At 45.1% G+C, this 19,989-nt stretch overlaps 1 protein-coding gene across 8 annotated transcripts in view; it reads left to right on the top strand.

Annotated features, from left to right (window-relative positions):
• Nucleotides 1-19,989, top strand: part of KIF1B (kinesin family member 1B) — a 177,897-nt gene that overhangs the window by 103,931 nt on the left and 53,977 nt on the right. The window contains exon 21 of one of the 8 annotated variants that reach the window (XM_066606580.1): nucleotides 7,903-15,861. The exons of the other annotated variants lie outside the window; for them this stretch is intronic. Within the exon in view, the coding sequence (XP_066462677.1) occupies nucleotides 7,903-9,318 (1,416 nt within the window). The 3' untranslated portion in view covers nucleotides 9,319-15,861. Of the gene's footprint in view, nucleotides 1-7,902; nucleotides 15,862-19,989 lie in introns of those variants that run through there. 8 annotated transcript variants of the gene reach the window in all.

Genomic DNA, 19,989 nt, shown 5'->3' with positions numbered 1-19,989 from the left:
TGTGACCGCTGACCTCTCTCCACACTATCTGCGTGCGCTGTACTGTACGCAGTGCAAAAGCCGAGGGGAGAGGTCAATGGGTCACAAGCTACCACTGGCCCGGAGCTGCAGGCTGGGTGAGTGGGATGCCTGAAAGGATACTGCCTGGCCGGAAACCAATAGGGGGTCACTATTACTGCTGGGTCCACTATGGAGGTCACTTATTACTACTGGGGCCAATATCGGGGACACTTTTTTACTACTGAACCCACTATGGGGAGCACTGTTACTACTGCAGCCACCTACTGGGGCCACTATGGGGACACTTATTACTGGGGCCACTATGGGGAACATTATTACTACTGGGGCCTCTATGGGGGCCACTATTTCTACTGGGGCTCCTATCGGAGCACTATTACTCCTGCGACTACAATGGGGGGGTTATTATTACTACTGGGGCCACTACGGGAGTAACGATTACTACTGGGGAAACTTTGGGGGAACCTTCTACTGCTGGGGCCACTATAGGGGTAATTATTACTGGGTCCACTGTATGGGTGGTAATGTGTGCTATGTTTGTGTGCAATACACATGAAAATAGAACATGCGTGAACGAATGCGCTCATATGAACGAACCCATTGAAATCGATGCGTTCTGTTCACTGTGTATTGCGCGTGCAGATTTTGTGTGTGCGATACTCTGCAAATGTGCTTGTGTGAATAAGCTCTATACTATACAGTCTTACAATCCCAGTTGGCCATTTTGAAGGCAACCATAAGGCCAATACGGTAAAAGGTGTTTGGCACCCCTGGTGTACAGGCTAGCTGTTAACATTTGGCAGTGGTGGTTGTATAATAAGTCTTTAGTCTGACTATCTCTCTAGTTGCTTGGATTACTTTTGGAGTTTCATAAATATTATTTCTGCATTAATGATTGATAAACTGCAGATATTCTCCTGTGGAATTATATTGTAGGTTGTATTAGAATCTATACAGTTGGCCATCTTGTTAGGCCAACTGCACTCTAACGTAATTCATGTAACAGTCACGCGGCACACAGCAAGTACACAATGACATTCAGGCCACCGATTGCCATGCATCTTGGCATGTATGCGCACGTAATAGGAGCCAAGATAGATTGTGCTGCGATCTTCATTGTGCATATTTCATGTACTGTGCGTTATTGGCAGCATGGAGGCCTACGGCAGATTGGTACAGAGTATTCCGCGGGGAATATGCTGTAACAACGCGGTCGTGTGAAGGAGCCCCTAGATCTGCGTGTTAGGTTTATGATCTTATTTACAGCATACTTTGGATAATTTCCATCGATACCCCATGAATGACTCATGGTGTCTTGAAAACGGCATGATGGAAACCTTTATATATGTTACAGGAGGAGTGAAGGGAGAAGGAGGACGTGATGGAAACCTTTTATATGTGTTACAGGAGGAGAGAAGTGAGAGGAGGACGACATGATGGAACCCTTTTATCCCTTCTCTCCTCCTGTAACATATATAAAGGTTTCCATCATGTCTCTCTCCCTCTTCTCTCTTCCTGCAACATATATAAAGGTTTCCATCATGTCCCCTCTATCCCTTCTCTCCTCCTGTACAATCTATAGAGGGGACATGATGGAAACCTTTATTTATGTTACAGGAAGAGAGAAGAGGGAGAGAGACATGATGGAAACCTTTTATATATGTTATAGGGAGAGAGACATGATGGAAACCTTTATATATGTTACAGAAAGAGAGAAGGGAGAGGGAGATATGAAGGAAGCCTTTATATATGTTACAGGAGGAGAGAAGTGAGAGGGGGACATGATGGAAACCTTTATATATGTTACAGGAGGAGAGAAGGGATAGAGGGGGACATGATGGAAACCTTTATATATGTTACAGGAGGAGAGAAGGGATAGAGGGGGACATGATGGAAACCTTTATATATGTTACAGGAAGAGAGAAGAGGGAGAGAGACATGATGGAAACCTTTATATGTGTTACAGGAAGAGAGAAGAGGGAAAGACATGATGGAAACCTTTATATGTGTTACAGGAAGAGAGAAGAGGGGGAGAGACATGATGGAAACCTTTATATGTGTTACAGGAAGAGAGAAGAGGGGGAGAGACATGATGGAAACCTTTATATATGTTACAGAAAGAGAGAAGTGAGAGGAGGACATGATGGAAACCTTTACATATGTTACAGGAGGAGAGAAGTGAGAGGAGGACATGATGGAAACCTTTATATATTGTAGAGGAGGAGAGAAGGGCTAGAGAGGGACATGATGGAAACCTTTATATATGTTACAGGAAGAGAGAAGAGGGAGAGAGACATGATGGAAACCTTTGTACGTGTTTACAGGAAGAGAGAAGAGGGGGAGAGACATGATGGAAACCTTTATATATGTTACAGGAAGAGAGAAGGGAGAGGGAGATATTATGGAAGCCTTTTATATATGTTACAGGAAGAGAGAAGTGAGAGGAGGACATGATGGAAACCTTTATATTTAATTACAGGAGGACAGAAGGGAGAGGGGGAACATGATGGAAACCTTTATATATGTTACAGGAGGAGAGAAGTGAGAGGAGGACATGATGGAAACCTTTATATATGTTACAGGAGGAGAGAAGGGATAGAGGGGACATGATGGAAAGCTTTATATATGTTACAGGAAGGGAGAGGAGGACATGATGGAAACCTTTATATATGTTACAGGAGGAGAGAAGTAAGAGGAGGACATGATGGAAACCTTAATATATGTTACAGGAGGAGAGAAGGGATAGAGGGGACATGATGGAAACCTTTATAAATGTTACAGGAAGAGAGAAGAGGGAGAGAGACATGATGGAAAGCTTTATATATGTTACAGGAAGAGAGAAGTGAGAGGAGGACATGATGGAAACCTTTATATATGTTACAGGAGGAGAGAAGGGATAGAGGGGACATGATGGAAAGCTTTATATATGTTACAGGAAGGGAGAGGAGGACATGATGGAAACCTTTATATATGTTACAGGAGGAGAGAAGTGAGAGGAGGACATGATGGAAACCTTTATATATGTTACAGGAAGAGAGAAGAGGGAGAGAGACATGATGGAAACCTTTATATATGTTACAGGAAGAGAGAAGAGGGAGAGAGACATGATGGAAACCTTTATATATGTTACAGGAAGAGAGAAGAGAGAGGGAGATATGATAGAAGCCTTTATATATGTTACAGGAAGAGGGGAGAGAGAAGTGAGAAGGGGACATGATGGAAACCTTTATATATGTTACAGGAGGAGAGAAGTGAGAGGAGGAGGACATGATGGAAACCTTTATATATATTACAGGAAGAGAGAAGAGGGAGAGAGACATGATGGAAACCTTTATATATGTTACAGGAAGAGAGAAGGGAGAGGGAGATATGATGGAAGCCTTTGTATATGTTATAGGAAGAGAGAAGTGAGAGGAGGACATGATGGAAACCTTTATATATGTTACAGAAAGAGAGAAGTGAGAGGAGGACATGATGGAAACCTTTATATATGTTACAGGAGGAGAGAAGGGATAGAGGGGGACATGATGGAAACCCTTATATATGTTACAGGAAGAGAGAAGAGGGAGAGAGACATGATGGAAACCTTTTATATATGTTACTGGAAAAGCAAAGAGAGGGAGGACATGAGGAAAACCTTTATATATGTTACAGGAGGAGAGAAGTGAGAGGAGGACATGATGGAAATCTTTATATATGTTACAGGAAGAGAGAAGGGAGAGGAGGACATGATGGAAACCTTTATATATGTTACAGGAGGAGAGAAGGGATAGAGGGGGACATGATGGAAACCCTTATATATGTTACAGGAAGAGAGAAGAGGGAGAGAGACATGATGGAAACCTTTTATATATGTTACTGGAAAAGCAAAGAGAGGGAGGACATGAGGAAAACCTTTATATATGTTACAGGAGGAGAGAAGTGAGAGGAGGACATGATGGAAACCTTTATATATGTTACAGGAGGAGAGAAGGGATAGAGGGGACATGATGGAAATCTTTATATATGTTACAGGAAGAGAGAAGGGAGAGGAGGACATGATGGAAACCTTTATATATGTTACAGGAGGAGAGAAGGGATAGAGGGGGACATGATGGAAACCCTTATATATGTTACAGGAAGAGAGAAGAGGGAGAGAGACATGATGGAAACCTTTTATATATGTTACTGGAAAAGCAAAGAGAGGGAGGACATGAGGAAAACCTTTATATATGTTACAGGAGGAGAGAAGTGAGAGGAGGACATGATGGAAACCTTTATATATGTTACAGGAGGAGAGAAGGGATAGAGGGGACATGATGGAAATCTTTATATATGTTACAGGAAGAGAGAAGGGAGAGGAGGACATGATGGAAACCTTTATATATGTTACAGGAAGAGAGAAGGGATAGAGGGGACATGATGGAAATCTTTATATATGTTACAGGAAGAGAGAAGAGGGAGAGAGACATGATGGAAAGCTTTATATATGTTACAGGAAGAGAGAAGGGAGAGGAGGACATGATGGAAACCTTTATATATGTTACAGGAGGAGAGAAGGGATAGAGGGGGACATGATGGAAACCCTTATATATGTTACAGGAAGAGAGAAGAGGGAGAGAGACATGATGGAAACCTTTTATATATGTTACTGGAAAAGCAAAGAGAGGGAGGACATGAGGAAAACCTTTATATATGTTACAGGAGGAGAGAAGTGAGAGGAGGACATGATGGAAACCTTTATATATGTTACAGGAGGAGAGAAGGGATAGAGGGGACATGATGGAAATCTTTATATATGTTACAGGAAGAGAGAAGGGAGAGGAGGACATGATGGAAACCTTTATATATGTTACAGGAAGAGAGAAGGGATAGAGGGGACATGATGGAAATCTTTATATATGTTACAGGAAGAGAGAAGAGGGAGAGAGACATGATGGAAAGCTTTATATATGTTACAGGAAGAGAGAAGGGAGAGGAGGACATGATGGAAACCTTTATATATGTTACAGGAGGAGAGAAGGGATAGAGGGGGACATGATGGAAACCCTTATATATGTTACAGGAAGAGAGAAGAGGGAGAGAGACATGATGGAAACCTTTTATATATGTTACTGGAAAAGCAAAGAGAGGGAGGACATGAGGAAAACCTTTATATATGTTACAGGAGGAGAGAAGTGAGAGGAGGACATGATGGAAACCTTTATATATGTTACAGGAGGAGAGAAGGGATAGAGGGGACATGATGGAAATCTTTATATATGTTACAGGAAGAGAGAAGGGAGAGGAGGACATGATGGAAACCTTTATATATGTTACAGGAAGAGAGAAGGGATAGAGGGGACATGATGGAAATCTTTATATATGTTACAGGAAGAGAGAAGAGGGAGAGAGACATGATGGAAAGCTTTATATATGTTACAGGAAGAGAGAAGGGAGAGGAGGACATGATGGAAACCTTTTGTATATGTTACAGGAGAAAGAAGGGAGAGGGGGAACATGATGGAAACCTTTTATATATGTTACAGGAAGAGAGAAGGGAGAGGAGGACATGATGAAAACCTTTATATATGTTACAGGAAGAGAGACTGGAGAGGAGGATATGATGGAAACCTTTATATTTGTTACAGGAGGAGAGAAGGGAGAGGAGGACATAATGAAAACCTTTATATAGGTTACAGGAGAAAGAAGGGAGAGAGGACATGATGGAAACCTTTATATATCTTACAGGAAGAGAGAAGAGAGGAGAACATGATTGAAACCTTTATATATATGTTACAGGAGGAGAGACTGGAGAGGAGGACCTGATGAAAACCTTTATATATGTTATAGGAGGAGAGAAGGGAGAGGGGGGACATGATGGAAACCTTTATATATGTTACAGGATGAGAGAAGGGAGATGGGAGACATGATGAAAACCTCTATATATGTTACAGGATGAGAGAAGTGAGAGGGGGTGCATGATGGAAAGCTGTATGTATGGTAAATGCATAAATATATTTCAGGAGTGAAGTATTTTTATTGGGAAGCTAAACACTACAACAAAGGTGCATAATCTGAGATTAGTTGGGGGGAAAGATCAGAAGCAGCATCCATATCATTGTATGTAAGGCCAAAAAAAAGGCACATGTCCATCCAGTTAAGCCTATTACCCCCAAATGCTGATCCAGAGGAAGGCAAAAAAAAAACAATGAGACAGAAGCCAATTTTCCCCATTGAGGGCTCATGTCCACGGGCAAAATGTGATTTAAAATCCGCAGCGGATCTCCCGCGCGCGGATCCGCACCCCATAGGGATGCATTGACCACCCGCGGGTAGATAAATACCCGCGGATCGTCAATACAAGGCATTTAAAAAAAAATGGAGCATGAAAAAATCTGGACCATGCTCCATTTTCATGCGGGTCTCCCGCGGGGACGGCTCCCGCGGGCTTCTATTGAAGCCTATGGAAGCCGTCCGGATCCGCGGGACACAAAAATCATATTTTACTCACCCGCTCCGGTTCTTCTCTTCTCCGCGGCGCCATCTTCTCTCAGCCGCGGCCGGATCATTTTGCTTCGGCCCGGCGCATGCGCGGGGCACGTCACCGACGTCATCGTGCACATCCGCCGAGCCGAAGAATGAAGATCCGGCCGCGACGAGAGAAGATGACGCCGCCGCGAAGAGAAGAAACGGAGCGGATCGGAGGTAAGTTTATTCTCATTTATTTGCATTTTCAGCGCTCATGTCCGCGGGGCAGGAGGGACCCGCTGCAGATTCTACATGGAGAATCTGCAGCGGATCTGATTTTCCCCGTGGACATGAGGCCTGAAGGGAAAAAAATCCTTCCCACCTCCAATCTGGCAATCGGAATAATCCCTGCCTCAACAACCCTTTTCAAAGTATTATTTTATTGAAAGAGTAGTAGATGCTTTGAACAAACTCCCAGCAGACGTGGTTGGAAAACCAACAATAATTGAATTCAAGCTCCATGGGATAAGTATCCATCCTAAGAAGGAAGTTATATAAAGGCAGGCAAGATGGACCATGTGGTCTTTTTTGGCCACCATAATCGTGGTACTGGAACCCTTTGCCAGTATCTGTGGGTATTCATTGTAAAACAGGCACCAGTGGTCTTGTTTCATTGCTCAGGAGAAAATTACTGATCAATGCTGGACTGCTGGCTAGTATTTGCACAGTATTCTGCCCATTGACTGCAGGCCATGGACTTGCCTGTAGCTTATCGGTTGCTTCAACTTTTTGGGAATTGCAAGTAATGATATATTAGCAGTTGTGAACCAATTAGCCCACTCCTTTTTATATATATATATCAGTGGATGTGTTCTACAATGCGGATGTCCCTAATTAAGGCAGTAACACCTAAAATACAGCGATAGTCCTTCTTCCTCCATTGCCATCAGATGGTTTCAGCCAGCTCACACACGTCTACACTTAGAGCTCGTGTAACCCGTCTCCTCTGTTGAATATATAACTCACTGTCTGTTATTGCAACCAAGCTGAGCACCAAAATCTGAGATCTGCATCTACTAACCTGCGTGTACTTACCTTCTTCTTGGCTGACCTTTCCTTCTTGCATCTTGGAGTGGTGGGTTTGCTGTGCAGAGAGATTACAGGATTTGGCCTGTGTGCCGTGGGCATGGGCTTGTTTCTTCCACCTCTAACTCTACTCTCTTAATGAAGGCTGCTGCCTGTCTTCTCTTCAATCCTATCACACGTTCTAGGTGAGGACTAAATTATTTCTTTCACCTTTTCCCAAAAAACAAAGGTCACCCTTTTTTTTAATTTTTTATTTTCACACCCCTTTTTGTTTTTCTTTGTTTCATGCCTCCTCTGTTTGTCTTTTATTTCGTGTTTCCATTTTTTTAGTTTCTTTTGGGGCCATTTTGATTTTTTTTCTTTCTCAAGGATGCGGACTCAGATAGTGGGGATGACTCCGAGAAGCGATCGTGTGAAGAGAGCTGGCGGTTAATCACCTCTTTACGGGAGAAGCTTCCTCCCAGCAAAGTGCAAAGCATCGTTAAGAAATGCGGCCTCCCCAGCAGCGGCAAGAAACGCGAGACAAACAAGATGTACCATATTCCTCAAAGACGTCGTCTGGGCAAAGATTCCAAGTGGGTGACCATCTCTGATCTAAAAATCCAAGCCGTGAAGGAGATCTGCTACGAGGTAGCTCTGAACGACTTTCAACACAGCCGACAGGAGATCGAAGCTCTTGCCATAGTTAAAATGAAGGAGCTGTGTGCCATGTACGGAAAGAAGGATCCCAATGAGCGAGATTCCTGGCGAGCAGTGGCTCGGGATGTGTGGGATACAGTAGGTGTGGGTGATGAAAGGATTGAGGATGTAGTGCCGGTTGTTAAGGGACCAACTGATGTCGATGATCTTAAGGTTCACGTTGACAAACTGGAAGATATATTGCAGGAAGTAAAGACTCAGAACAACATGAAAGATGAGGAGATAAAAGCCCTCAGAAACAAAATGTTGAAGATGGAGAAGGTGCTACCTCTAATGGGCTCCCAAGCTGAACGTAAGACTCGAGAGTCTAATACGGAAGGTGATAAGGCAACCGTAGGTGAAATAAGTAAATCGTCCTTTGGAGATCCTGAAAAAGACGAAAGAGTCAGCCAAGTATTGGACGGTGATGCCATGTTTCGTCGGGGACGGTCCAACTGGATGAGGCAGGAACAAATCAAATTTAAGAACCTTCAACAACAGGAAATCGCCAAGCAGCTGCGAAGGAATAATGGTCCACACCGATTCATCCCACCGGAGAATCGCAAACCACGCTTCCCTTTCAAAAGCAATCCCAGCCACCGGAGTTCATGGAGTCCAGGCACTCACATTATTATCACCGACCAGAAGGTCATAGAGGTTAAAGTCCCAAAAGAGGCCCAAATCCAGGAACAGGAGGAGGTAGATCCAGATAGGCAGATTTGGAGTCCCTACAGCCAAATGCGCAACCAACACGTAAACCAGTACCAGGGGCAACACAATAGCCATGACAATCCACCTGGTCGCTGGAGAAGCAACTCCCTCAATGGCTATCAAAAAGGACTAAGACGTCAAGCATCGGGCTCCTCCGAATCCCTTCAGTCCTGTGACTCGCAGCTAACTGACTCACAGAACTTCTACCATCACACCGAACCACAAAAGCAACAAAACTGGGATCTATACCATGGTAACAGCAATAATGCCAACAACAACTGTTATAACAAACCGGTCGACCGACCTAATTATTACAACCAGTTTGTCACTCCCCCTCGCATGAGGCGTCAGTACTCTGCTCCCAACCTCAAGTCCGGACGGGAAACTACGGTGTGAGCTGTGTTCTGAGAAGGACTAGTGTGTTGGCAGGGTGCATTAGACAGGGAGGTTTGTGCCATGTCATTCCCCCCTAAACTGGCTGATCAACCATAACAGTGTTGGGTGCATTGAAGTTCCTACTCCTGATTTTTTTTTTTTTGTGGAGCCTAGGAGAGAGTGAAACGCGTCTAGGTTAGTTTCCATAAGCAGTGGGAGTCTCTCCGTCCACATTCGCTACCTCTCCCACCTTCAGTATTAAGGAGACTCTGTCACCTACTTCTAGTTTTATAAGCTAAGCCTATGGGCTGAAAGTAGGCGACCCGCCTAGTCCAGCGATGTAAGTGTTTTACTTGCCTTCCCATTTATTTCCCCAGTGTGAGTGCTGAAAGCTGCTGCAGTACATTGAGTGGCGCATCAAAGTAGTCCACCCATTATAAAATTCGAAACGGCGGACTGCTTGGCGCGCCGCTCAATGTATTGAGCATGCATCTTTCAGCGCTCACGCCTAGGCGACGATGGTAGAGGTAAGTATAACCCATCCTCACACTCAGCGGGTCACCTACTTTCAGCCCTTAAGCTTGTAGGGATAAACGTAGGTGACAGACTCCCTTTAACTTTGGCTATGTACTACCTAATCATCCCATAGTGTTAAAGTAATACTGGTTTATTCTGTGTGATCTTCAGTCAAGTGCACTGACTTCTTTTTTTTTTTTTTTTTTTTTTTTTTACTTTTTAATGTTTTTTTTAGTTCTATTAAATAATATTAAGCCACTAGTTGACAATTCAAGTAAAATCGCACATCCTAATAAACTGAAAACACTAACCCCAACCTTAAATCCCTTACTCTGACTGACCATCTGGAGTGGGAGGATGGCTCTGGCGCCCTGTGCGGCATTGTACAGCGCCGAGATCTGCTTTCCATTCACCCTGTCCATTATGTAATAATCGCTTTCCTTTCTACTTCTGATTGCGGTAACATTTACCCACTTGAGCTTTTGTCGTTCCCTTGGTTTCGCTAACTTTTATTTTCTCATGTTGGACACTCCCTGTTGTATTTGAAATTACATAAGGAGTAGAAACTTGCCTATATCAGCCCTAAGATTGCCGAGTTTACACTCGCTCATTATAAAGGGCCCGGTGCTCCGTCTTGATACAGAACAAACGTGAGTCTACTGAAATGCCATTTACCCTGGAGAAAACCTTAAATGCTGAAAGCGTATCAACAGACCGTTCTTCGCCCCATTCCTGACCTACTTCCTTCATTTTAGGATTAAAAGCTCTAAGCTTGTTGAATGCAGTCACTGGGGAGCTCTACTTTTCAAAATTAAGAAATACACTATATTATGTATTACACAAACAATATTAAGTAATCCTTCCTATTTAAAGCGACCTTCCGATACTGCACAACCAAGATGGCCGCACAGTCTCTTTGACCATATGATGCACAAGGTGCATTCGTAGTGCATTGATAGTCTGACACTACATTCTACTTTGAGTAGCCCCTGCTGCTTATGTGTGCTGACGACACAAAGCTACGAGGGATAGTTAACAGTAGAGAAGGGAGAGAGAAGATTCGGAAAGATCTAGAAAAGTTTGCACAGTGGGCGGTGACTAACAGAATGGTATTTAACACTGAGAAATGCAAAGTCCTACATCTAGGCAAGAAAAAAAAAACACATACAGAATAGGAGGAATTGGGCTAAGCAGCAGTACATGTAAAAAAGACTTGGGTATACTAATAGATCACAGACTGAACATGAGTCAACAATGTGATGCAGCAGCCAAAAAGGCAAACACAATTCTGGGATGCATTATGAGAAGCATAGAGTCTAGATCACATGAGGTAACAATCCATCTTTATTCTTCCTTGGTCAGATCTCATCTGGAATACTGAAAAGGAATTTACCAGCAGCTCACTCAGGAACCCAATCTGGGTAGGACTGCAGAAATGCAGCAGCCACACAAGAACATGAACTGTATTTCCCAGAGATAATCCAAAAAAAGGCAATGTGGCAGCATAGATAGGTGCAAAAAGTTGTAGTTAAATTTTTTTTCTGCCATACCAAGAAAAAGACAGCTATGTTTTGACCTGTTAGGTCTTCGTCAAGCTAGATAAAGACTTAAAGGGGTTCTTTCACTAAAAAACAAAAATTCTATACTTATCTATTCCTCCCCCATTAGTCTACTTGCCAGATAGTCACATCCCTTATCTTCTCCTGTCTCCTGCAGTCCAGGGGGTAACTTCACCTCCAGCTGCCTGGTTCTTCTCCTTCCTGTGAGGTTACATACATTTGGTTGGCAGTCTTCCAATGTACGTTACATCACAGCTCACAGGCCAGCAGGAGGACTGCCTATCTTCAGAGATTGCTCATGCCAGCTGTCTCTGAAATAGATTACAATTCCTTCCTAGGCAGTGAAGCTACAGCACAGGGATGTGACCTTCACTGACCCAGCCGGAAGGAATTTGTGATAAGCAGTCCTCATAACAAGCTGGGCCCAGCCTGCAGTGAGCTGACCTGGGGTACTGGAGAAGCTCAACCAGGAGAAGATGTGATAAGGAGACTGACAGGGAAGGGATAGGTAACGTAGCTGTTTTTGTCTCAGTATGGGAGAATAAATTGGAATACAACTGTTTGCACTTATCTATGCTGCCGCGTTGCCTAATCTGGAATACTGTGTCCAGTTCTGGGGACCCCACTTTAGAAAAGGCATAGACAAACTGGAGCAAGTTCAGGGAAGAGTTACCAAGATGGTGAGCGGTCTGCAAATCATATCCTATGAGGAACGGTTAAAGGATCTGGGAATGTTTAGCTTGCAGAAGAGAACCCTGAGAGGAGATTTAATAGCTGTCTACAAATATCTGAAGGGCTGTCGCAATGCAGAGGGATCAGCCCTATCCTCATCTGTACAAGGAAAGACTAGAAGCAATGGGATGAAACTGAAAGGGAGGAGACACAGATTAGATATTAGACAGTGAGGGTGATCAATGAGTGGAACAGGTTGCCACGGGAGGTGCTGAGTTCTTTTTCAATGGAAGTGTTCAAACAAAGGCTGGATAGATATCTGCCTGGAATGATTTAGTGATCATGCATTGAACAGAGGTGGCCAATCTGAGCTGTGTGTAACGCTAGACTACCGATGTACACTGTCCATCAGATAGTCATAGAAGTGTTGCAGCCATCTTGCATTGTCTGGGACCAGAGTTACTTTAAAAGGGAACCCTGTCATCACCTATGAGCACCCTAAACTAAATTATGCTGCTCATAGGACAGGTCCCAAGGAATCTGGGGATGTGATTTTCATACTCGCCTGGTTTCCTGTTCTTGCGCTGTCACCAGTGCAAGTCGGCACTTTGACAGTACAGCGGACTGAATTTTGCAGGCTATGTGTGGGCACTCCCATTGTACTCTAAAGAGTCTGATGAACCGTCCACATGCTGGCTTTTAGCGATGACAGCGCAGAAACAGCAAGCCAGGTGAGTATGAGAGGTGTATCCCCGGACTCCTTGTGACCTGCTTTATGAGCACCCTGACTCCGATTATGGTGCTCATAGGTGGTGACAGGTTTCCTTTAAAAGCTTTGTCCACAGTGACCCATTAGAATGTCAGATTTTTCAAGCGCAGATTAGTTACCACTTCATTTATGGAGGAGTTATGAGGCTGGGCCTCTGAGTTCTGCCATGGATTTGCATGCGCATCTGGACACTGATTTAGGCCCATTCAATGGGCAAGTCCACGTGCCTGACACCGATTCTGCATCAAGATTTGACATGTCCTCCTCTTTAATGTGACCCTCCGGCTCTTTCTTTGTCCAGACCCAGAGGGTTGCTTTAAGCATATTCCATCTACTGCACATTAGTGTACGGAGTAACAGCTCATTCAATTGAATAGGTTGGTGCGCATTCCACACCGAAAATAAGCCATGTGACCGGGTCCTAACCGGTCATGGTTCTGTTCACACTTACGCCATTGTTTTGTTGCCCCTGGCGAGCAGCATAGCTTACCCTGCTGAGAACACCTGACAGATCCATTATAAGTCTGCAGCTTGGAACGGAAGCAAACTGAAAGGAGGAGTGGATATATTGGATTTCAGTATGACCATTCCTTATGGCTGGTAGCGACCTAGGCCTCATTCACACCAGCAGTAGAACTTTCCTGCTTTGCTCAGGGCGCAGGAAAACTGTAACCCCGGGCCGAAAGATTCCGCCTTATGACAGAACCGGACCGTCTCCATTGACTATAATGGGGTCTGTTTGGTTTCCATCCAGCAGCTTACAGAATGGAATAGCACTGCAGGTGGCGCTATTTCCTCTTGGTTTTTTTTTGTAACCGAAATCCGTGATGGAGGTTCTAAACAGAACCTCCGATATTGATGTAAGAAAGAGCTAATTCCCCTCTCCCCATTGAAAAACATGCATTCAACTGAACCCTAGCATTCATGCTCATGGTGGAGTCTGCAGAAATGGCATGCTGTTGAACGAGCATTTGGCCTGCAACTATCCTGTGTTTATGGCCTGCTTTAGTCTGTTCCCACTGATATTCTGAAAAGAGCCTTTTCTAAAAATTAACTTTTTAGATTTCGTCCAAAAATTGGAAAATGTGCTTCACTGCTCCCCACTGTGGAAGGATTGGGCCACCACATCTACTTAACGTCCACTGACTTTTACTTACACTACAGTGTATTGGGCTAGCGATTACCGCTTGGCCTAAATGTTTTTTGTAATTTGCCTTATATTACCAAAGTATAAGATTTTTTTTGTTTTTTGTTTTTTTTTTATTTCAATTTTTAGTTATTTTTGAAAGCCGTCAGCAAGTAGGAAGCTGCAGAACGTTCCGTTACGGTTTGTTAGTAAGTTTAGCTTGGCAGAGAGAGAAAATGTTACTTTTTAAAAAAATCCCTATCAAAGTTGCTTTGAAGGGGAGGTAAGTTTTTGTGTTTGTGCTATGCTACGTGATTTAGTATTGCCTTATGGCGAAGGACAGTGCAAGTGTCTGTCTAATAGGGGTTTTGGCAGAGGCATTAAAGGGGGGGTTCTCCTGGTTTAGAAAAATGGGTTTTCTTCTTTCCAGAAGCAGCGATGGCCATGGCCTGTCTTGTATGACAGCTCTTCCCTGTTTAAGTAAGGATGGCTTTATACGGGACAACGATCATCTTAATTATAGGGACTAGTTAGGGAGTCGTGAGGGTCTTTGGTGGACGTGTATTTGAAATCTCTACCTCTCCCCCATGCACGCCCAAGGGTTGTTGAGTCCACTGAACTCGCATAAATACTTGCAAGCGACTTCGAGTGAGAGGCTGCAGCGCAAAGTGGTCCATCAAAGGCCAAACCAGGGAGAAACCGCAGCAGCGAGCGTTTCCTTCGACGGTCAAAACTAGTGAGATGCTGCCACAGAGTGTTCATTCTCAGACCAGCAGGGACTGAGTCCTTAATCACTCCCACGTATTTATGGGAATCAATGAGCATTAAGTGGGAGGGCAAAATGTTCAAAAAAAGGCGGGAGCCAATCAGCGTTCAGTGGGAGGCGCATGCAGAAGTTGTTAGCGAGTCGTTGAAAGTTGTTTTACACTAGACGATAATTAAACGGCAACTATTTTTAGGTGAGTTGAAACAAAGCGACTAGTGAACGAATTCTCAGTCGTCCTCTGGTTGGTGGCCGTGTTTACCCGGAGCAACTGTCGCTTACATTCGCCTTTATTGAGTGACTGGACGATGGTAGTCCCATGTAAAACCACCCTAAATGGGGATGAGATGTAATATCTATATATTCTAAACTAGTGACCCCCCAACTTGTAACTCGCCAACCTCGGCTATCGGGGCATGCTAGCCACACATTGTGGGGCTGCTGCTTAAGATGGCTAGGTAACATGATACATTTAATAGCCCTATATAGTCAAATGGTGACTATAATTTGTATCAGTCATATAAACCCCCTTCTCCTTAAAGCCCCATATAACATTCATGACACCTTGCATTGGTAGAATATAATTTGCTCTTCTTTTTTTGAAGACCCAGGTTCCCTTAACCGTGTGGTCAAAGTGACTTACAGTATGAACAGTTTGAAGCCGCAAATGCATGTTAGAATGCACTATGGAATTGTCCACATTGGCCGTTGCCATTGTGATCTTGCCGCTTCCCGGCTATGCCTCAGAGTGTATGTGCTGACACGATTGTGTGTGTGTGTATGTCTGGTCGGCAGGTTTATACGTCACCTGGAGCTTTCCATCCACCCAGCACTGAGTATCTTGATCTACCACTATTCTTTGAGTCTGACGTCATACTACCTAGAGGTGCCTTCAACCTGCAAACCCTGGAGGTGGGTCCGGTATCTCTATTTTATCACTTTTTGGGGGTCAATCCAGGCTAAGCATGAAACATAAAAATTCTTTGTTTCGATAAAAAAAACTGTTGATCCTGGAAATGGTAAGGAAGGTTTTGCTCTTTTGGGGCCCAGACCTATTTTTGTGGATTACAGACTGTCCAATGAGCAGATTTCTGTACAGAGTTTACAACCTTCTGTTTTTTAAGGCTGCTCTACAAATAAACTTTGAACTGATACTGAAGTCGGCTTATTTGTGTTGTACGTTATTTATCACATCTTTGCAAAACATGATGCACTGTTATGCCTAAGGCTGGGTTCACACAGGGCGGATTCCCGTCGGAAATCTTGTGGTTTGGCCGCAGGAAAAACCGCGAGATTTCCGCCGAGAGAACCGCTGCGGTCTAAGCCGCGGCGGCTTTGAAGTGGCCCGGCCGCATGCTTTTCCGTTGCGGCCAGCTCTCCCATAGAGGAGAGCGCGGCCGCGACGTAAATAAACAAAAAAACAAAAGTAAACAGACATGCTGCTTCTTTTGAAACCACGGCTGCGGCGGCCGCAACCGCGGTTTCAGCCGGATTTACCGCAGCGGATTAGCCGTCCCGTGTGGACGAGTTTTCTGAGAAACCTCGTCCACATGGCTGGCTAATCCCGAGATTAGCGGCCGCGGGCGGATCTGCTGCGGCAGAACCACGGCAAATCTGCCCTGTGTGAACCTAGGCTAATAGAGGACCTGATGAAGTGGGCCATGACAGTCAGGCCTGCGCTGCCTCGGTTCCTGCTCTAGACATTAGTGTATAATGTTTGCTGTTCCTTTAAAAAAAAAAACAAACGCTAGAATCCCAAAGATGGTATTACCATGAGGAACATGACGCGGGTATACCGGATGTGACCTCTGTGACCTAATCCAACCTCTCCCTTTTCCCAATTAAAACGCTGCAACTTCTAGCTTGGAATCATTTTGGCCACAGCGCCCGTTTATTAAAATTCTATTAACAATTTGGTAAAAAAAAATCAAAATAAAAACTGCCCACTGAAAGGGGGAAGTCCCTGGAGCCTCCAACCCCCTCTGTCGCCTCACCAACAGGGAAAGGATTTCCGTCCTGCCTCCCGCCGCTCTCCCTCTATCCGACTCGGGAGACCGAAATCCTTCCCGCTAAAACCCTCCCGTCGCAAGACAGCCGACTCGGGGGGCAACACACACCCGGTTGCCCCTAGTCGCCCTCCTCCGGACTCAGAGACCCGCTAGCCGTTCCTAGGCTAGCCCACACTTTTCCGCAGGGACTACGGCCTGACAGAGTCGCGAGGCGACAGGCTGACCACACACTATACCAAAAGGGGGGGGGGAGAGGTAGCCATCAGCCCCCCTGTTTCTCTCCCCCCCACCCTGCATATCAGCTGGCTCCAAGAACTCCTCCCCCCCCCCCCCCCCAAACGCCGCTATGACAATGTCGCGATAACCTCTGCAACCCTTTCCACTAACTAAACCTGACCCCTGTCTACTAACGTAAAGGCCGATGAGCGGGACTTCCTTGTGGCCTCCGTCTTCTCCTCTTCTGCTTCTTCTTCCCCCGTTGCCGCCTAAGGATGCTCCGCCTACCGCTGTTCCCGCACTTTCTCTCTAACCTCCCCTTCTACTCCCCCCCCCCCCCCCCCCCCCTCCTTGCACTTCTATTAACCCTGGTCTCCCCGTTAACCCCATCATGGGCTGCCTACATATATATCCCCCGGGGGGCTACTATTCCGGCGCCTCTGAACTTTTGTTTAGAGTGAAGCTTTGATGGAAAACCCGAACATTCTAGAAGACTTCAAAATCTAGAGCTGCATTATAAATGTTGCTGATTTCCTGTTGGACGTCTGATTTTCTTGCAAACCCCTGCTGGTTCAGTGTCTTTACATCTTTCAGACTGCAATATATTGCATTACTGGATTTCAGATCCTTGCACTACTGATGGCTTCCAGATGGATGGCATTGAACTCTATGAGAACTGCTCCTGGAGTACCAATCTGGGCAACTGCAATGTTGACAGAGCTGCTCAGCTTCCAGCACCACCTGCAGTGACAGAAGGCCTAGTGAACAGCTGATCGGTGAGGATCCTGAGCAGTGGATCACTGCCGATCAACTATTGATGACCTTTCCTAGGGATAGCTAATCAATTGTAAGAGTCCCGGACGACCCCTTTTAAGATCGATATGTCAATCAGTGTATTTGCTTATTATGCACATGTGGCAGTTCTTTACATTCCGAGATTGGTACCTAGCGCAGTTCATGTTATGTTATCACATAGGACTTTGTGCAGATCCATAGTGCTGCGAGCTTTAGGCTGGATGCCACCCTCTCATACAAAAAAAACTGCATACAGTGGGACCTTGGTTTACGAGTGCCTCAGCTTGCGAGCTTCTTGACTTGCGAGCAGGCTCTCTCCCGAATTTTTGCTCTGATTTAAAAGCAAAAACTCGGGTTACAAGCCTGCTCGCCAGCGGAGGCTCGTGGGGGTCTAACACTCGCCCTACCGCTGGCGTTGCGGTCCTTACGATGGTCTGCGATGCGCCTGCTGTGTCCTCCTCCACGCCGACAGAGCATTCCTTCCTGGAAGCGGGGCTTGAATACCCTGCCTCCAGCAAGCTAATGCTCTGGTTGGTTAATCCAGCGCCGCGTCAACCAATGGAAGCCGGCGCTGGATTAACCAATCACAGCCATTCAATGACATCATTGAATGGTTGTGATTGGTTAACCCAGCGCCGGTTTTCATTGCCTGCCCCGGCACTAGATTAAGCAATCGGAGCCTTAGCTTCCTGAAGGCAGGACGTGGCAGCCTGCAGCAGCGTCACAGACCATAGCAAGGACCGGAATGCCAGCGGAAGGCTTTTTTTTTTTTTTTTTTTTTCTTATGTGAACTGTACTATAGTGTAGTTAGGGCTTATTTTTGGGGAGGTCCTGAATGCATTAATGGCGTTCCAATTTATTTCAATGGGTTACATTGATTTGAGATACAAGTGTTTTGGCTTGGGAGCTCTGTCACAGAACAGATTAAACTCGTAAGCCAAGGTGGCAGCACTTGTATATTGCACCCACCAATAGGAGAGTCTGCCTGTATTATGCTTGTGCAGAATGCAGCAAGATGGCAATATACCCACATCAGAACTGCTCAGTGAATAATGTACACCAAGCTCCGTACATAAATACAGTACCAGAACCTAGCTCATTATAAAATAACAGCACCAGAACCAAGATCCTAACAAAAATACAGCATTAGAACTGAGTGATTGTGTTGCAGGGGCACTGATGGGTGACTGCTGTGTTTTTGGAACATCATAGGGGAGGAGATAGAGCCAGGAGTAGGACGATTTATGTAGCTCCACATGACGTTGCCACAAAGGAAGAACAACATCTTGCCAGACAGACCTAAGTGGGTTGTTGGCGCTATGTGCAACTGCAGAGGTTGCACATAGCTAAGGCCAGCCATGCAAATGCACATCTTAACTTTGTGTTATAGTGCTTCTGTAAAGAGTTGAATGATGATTTCAGCTTTGCTACATCGTGGTATACGTTATACAGTACTGTGTAAAGGTTTTAGGCAGGTGCGGAAAAATGCTGCAAAGTAAGGCTGCCTGTCCGCGGGCAATGATCTGCGGGTGATATATTGCCCGCAGAACATACTCCGACTAGCTTTCCATAGTGCTGCTATGGAAAGCGCTGCATCGGTGTCCACGAGCGGAGAATCCTAGCGATTCTCCGCTCACGGGATTCAAATCGCGGCATGCTGTGATTGCCGCGATTCTCTGTGGTGAGCCTGTCGTCTCTCCCTCCTCCTCCCCTGCAGCGGAATATCGCTGGTGGTAGTCCACCTCGGCCGTGGACAGGGGGCCTTAAGAATGCTTTCAAAAATAGAAATTTTTTGGGGGGTCAGTTAGCAAAATTAATGAACATAAGGGAAATGTAAATGAAATCAATATTTGGTGTGACGGCCCTTTGCCTCCATAACAGCATCAGTGCTTCTAAGCACACTTGCACACAGTTTTTGAAGGAGCTCAGCAGGGAGGTTGCTCCAGACATCTTGGAGAACTAAGCACAGATCCTCTGTGGATGTCAGCTTGTCCCAATCCTTCTGTCTCGTCATGTAATCCCAGACAGACTGGATGATGTGAGATCAGGGCTCTGGGGGCCCAAATCATCACTTCCAGGACTCCTTATTCTTCTTTACTTTGAAGATGGTTCTTAATGACATACTATATTTTGGGTTTGTTGTCCTGCTGTAGACGCCTTCTATTTCTGAGAAACAATAAAAAATAAGTCTTTGCTGTGTTTTTGCACGCCTGCCTAACTCCTTTACACAGTACTGTATACAGGCTCTACAATCATTATTTCATCCC

The sequence above is a fragment of the Eleutherodactylus coqui genome, chromosome 6 (assembly GCF_035609145.1).
Source record: "Eleutherodactylus coqui strain aEleCoq1 chromosome 6, aEleCoq1.hap1, whole genome shotgun sequence".
Classification (NCBI taxonomy): domain Eukaryota; kingdom Metazoa; phylum Chordata; class Amphibia; order Anura; family Eleutherodactylidae; genus Eleutherodactylus; species Eleutherodactylus coqui.
The sequence above is the reverse complement of the archived record's forward strand: the minus strand, read 5'-3'. Positions and strand labels throughout refer to the sequence as shown.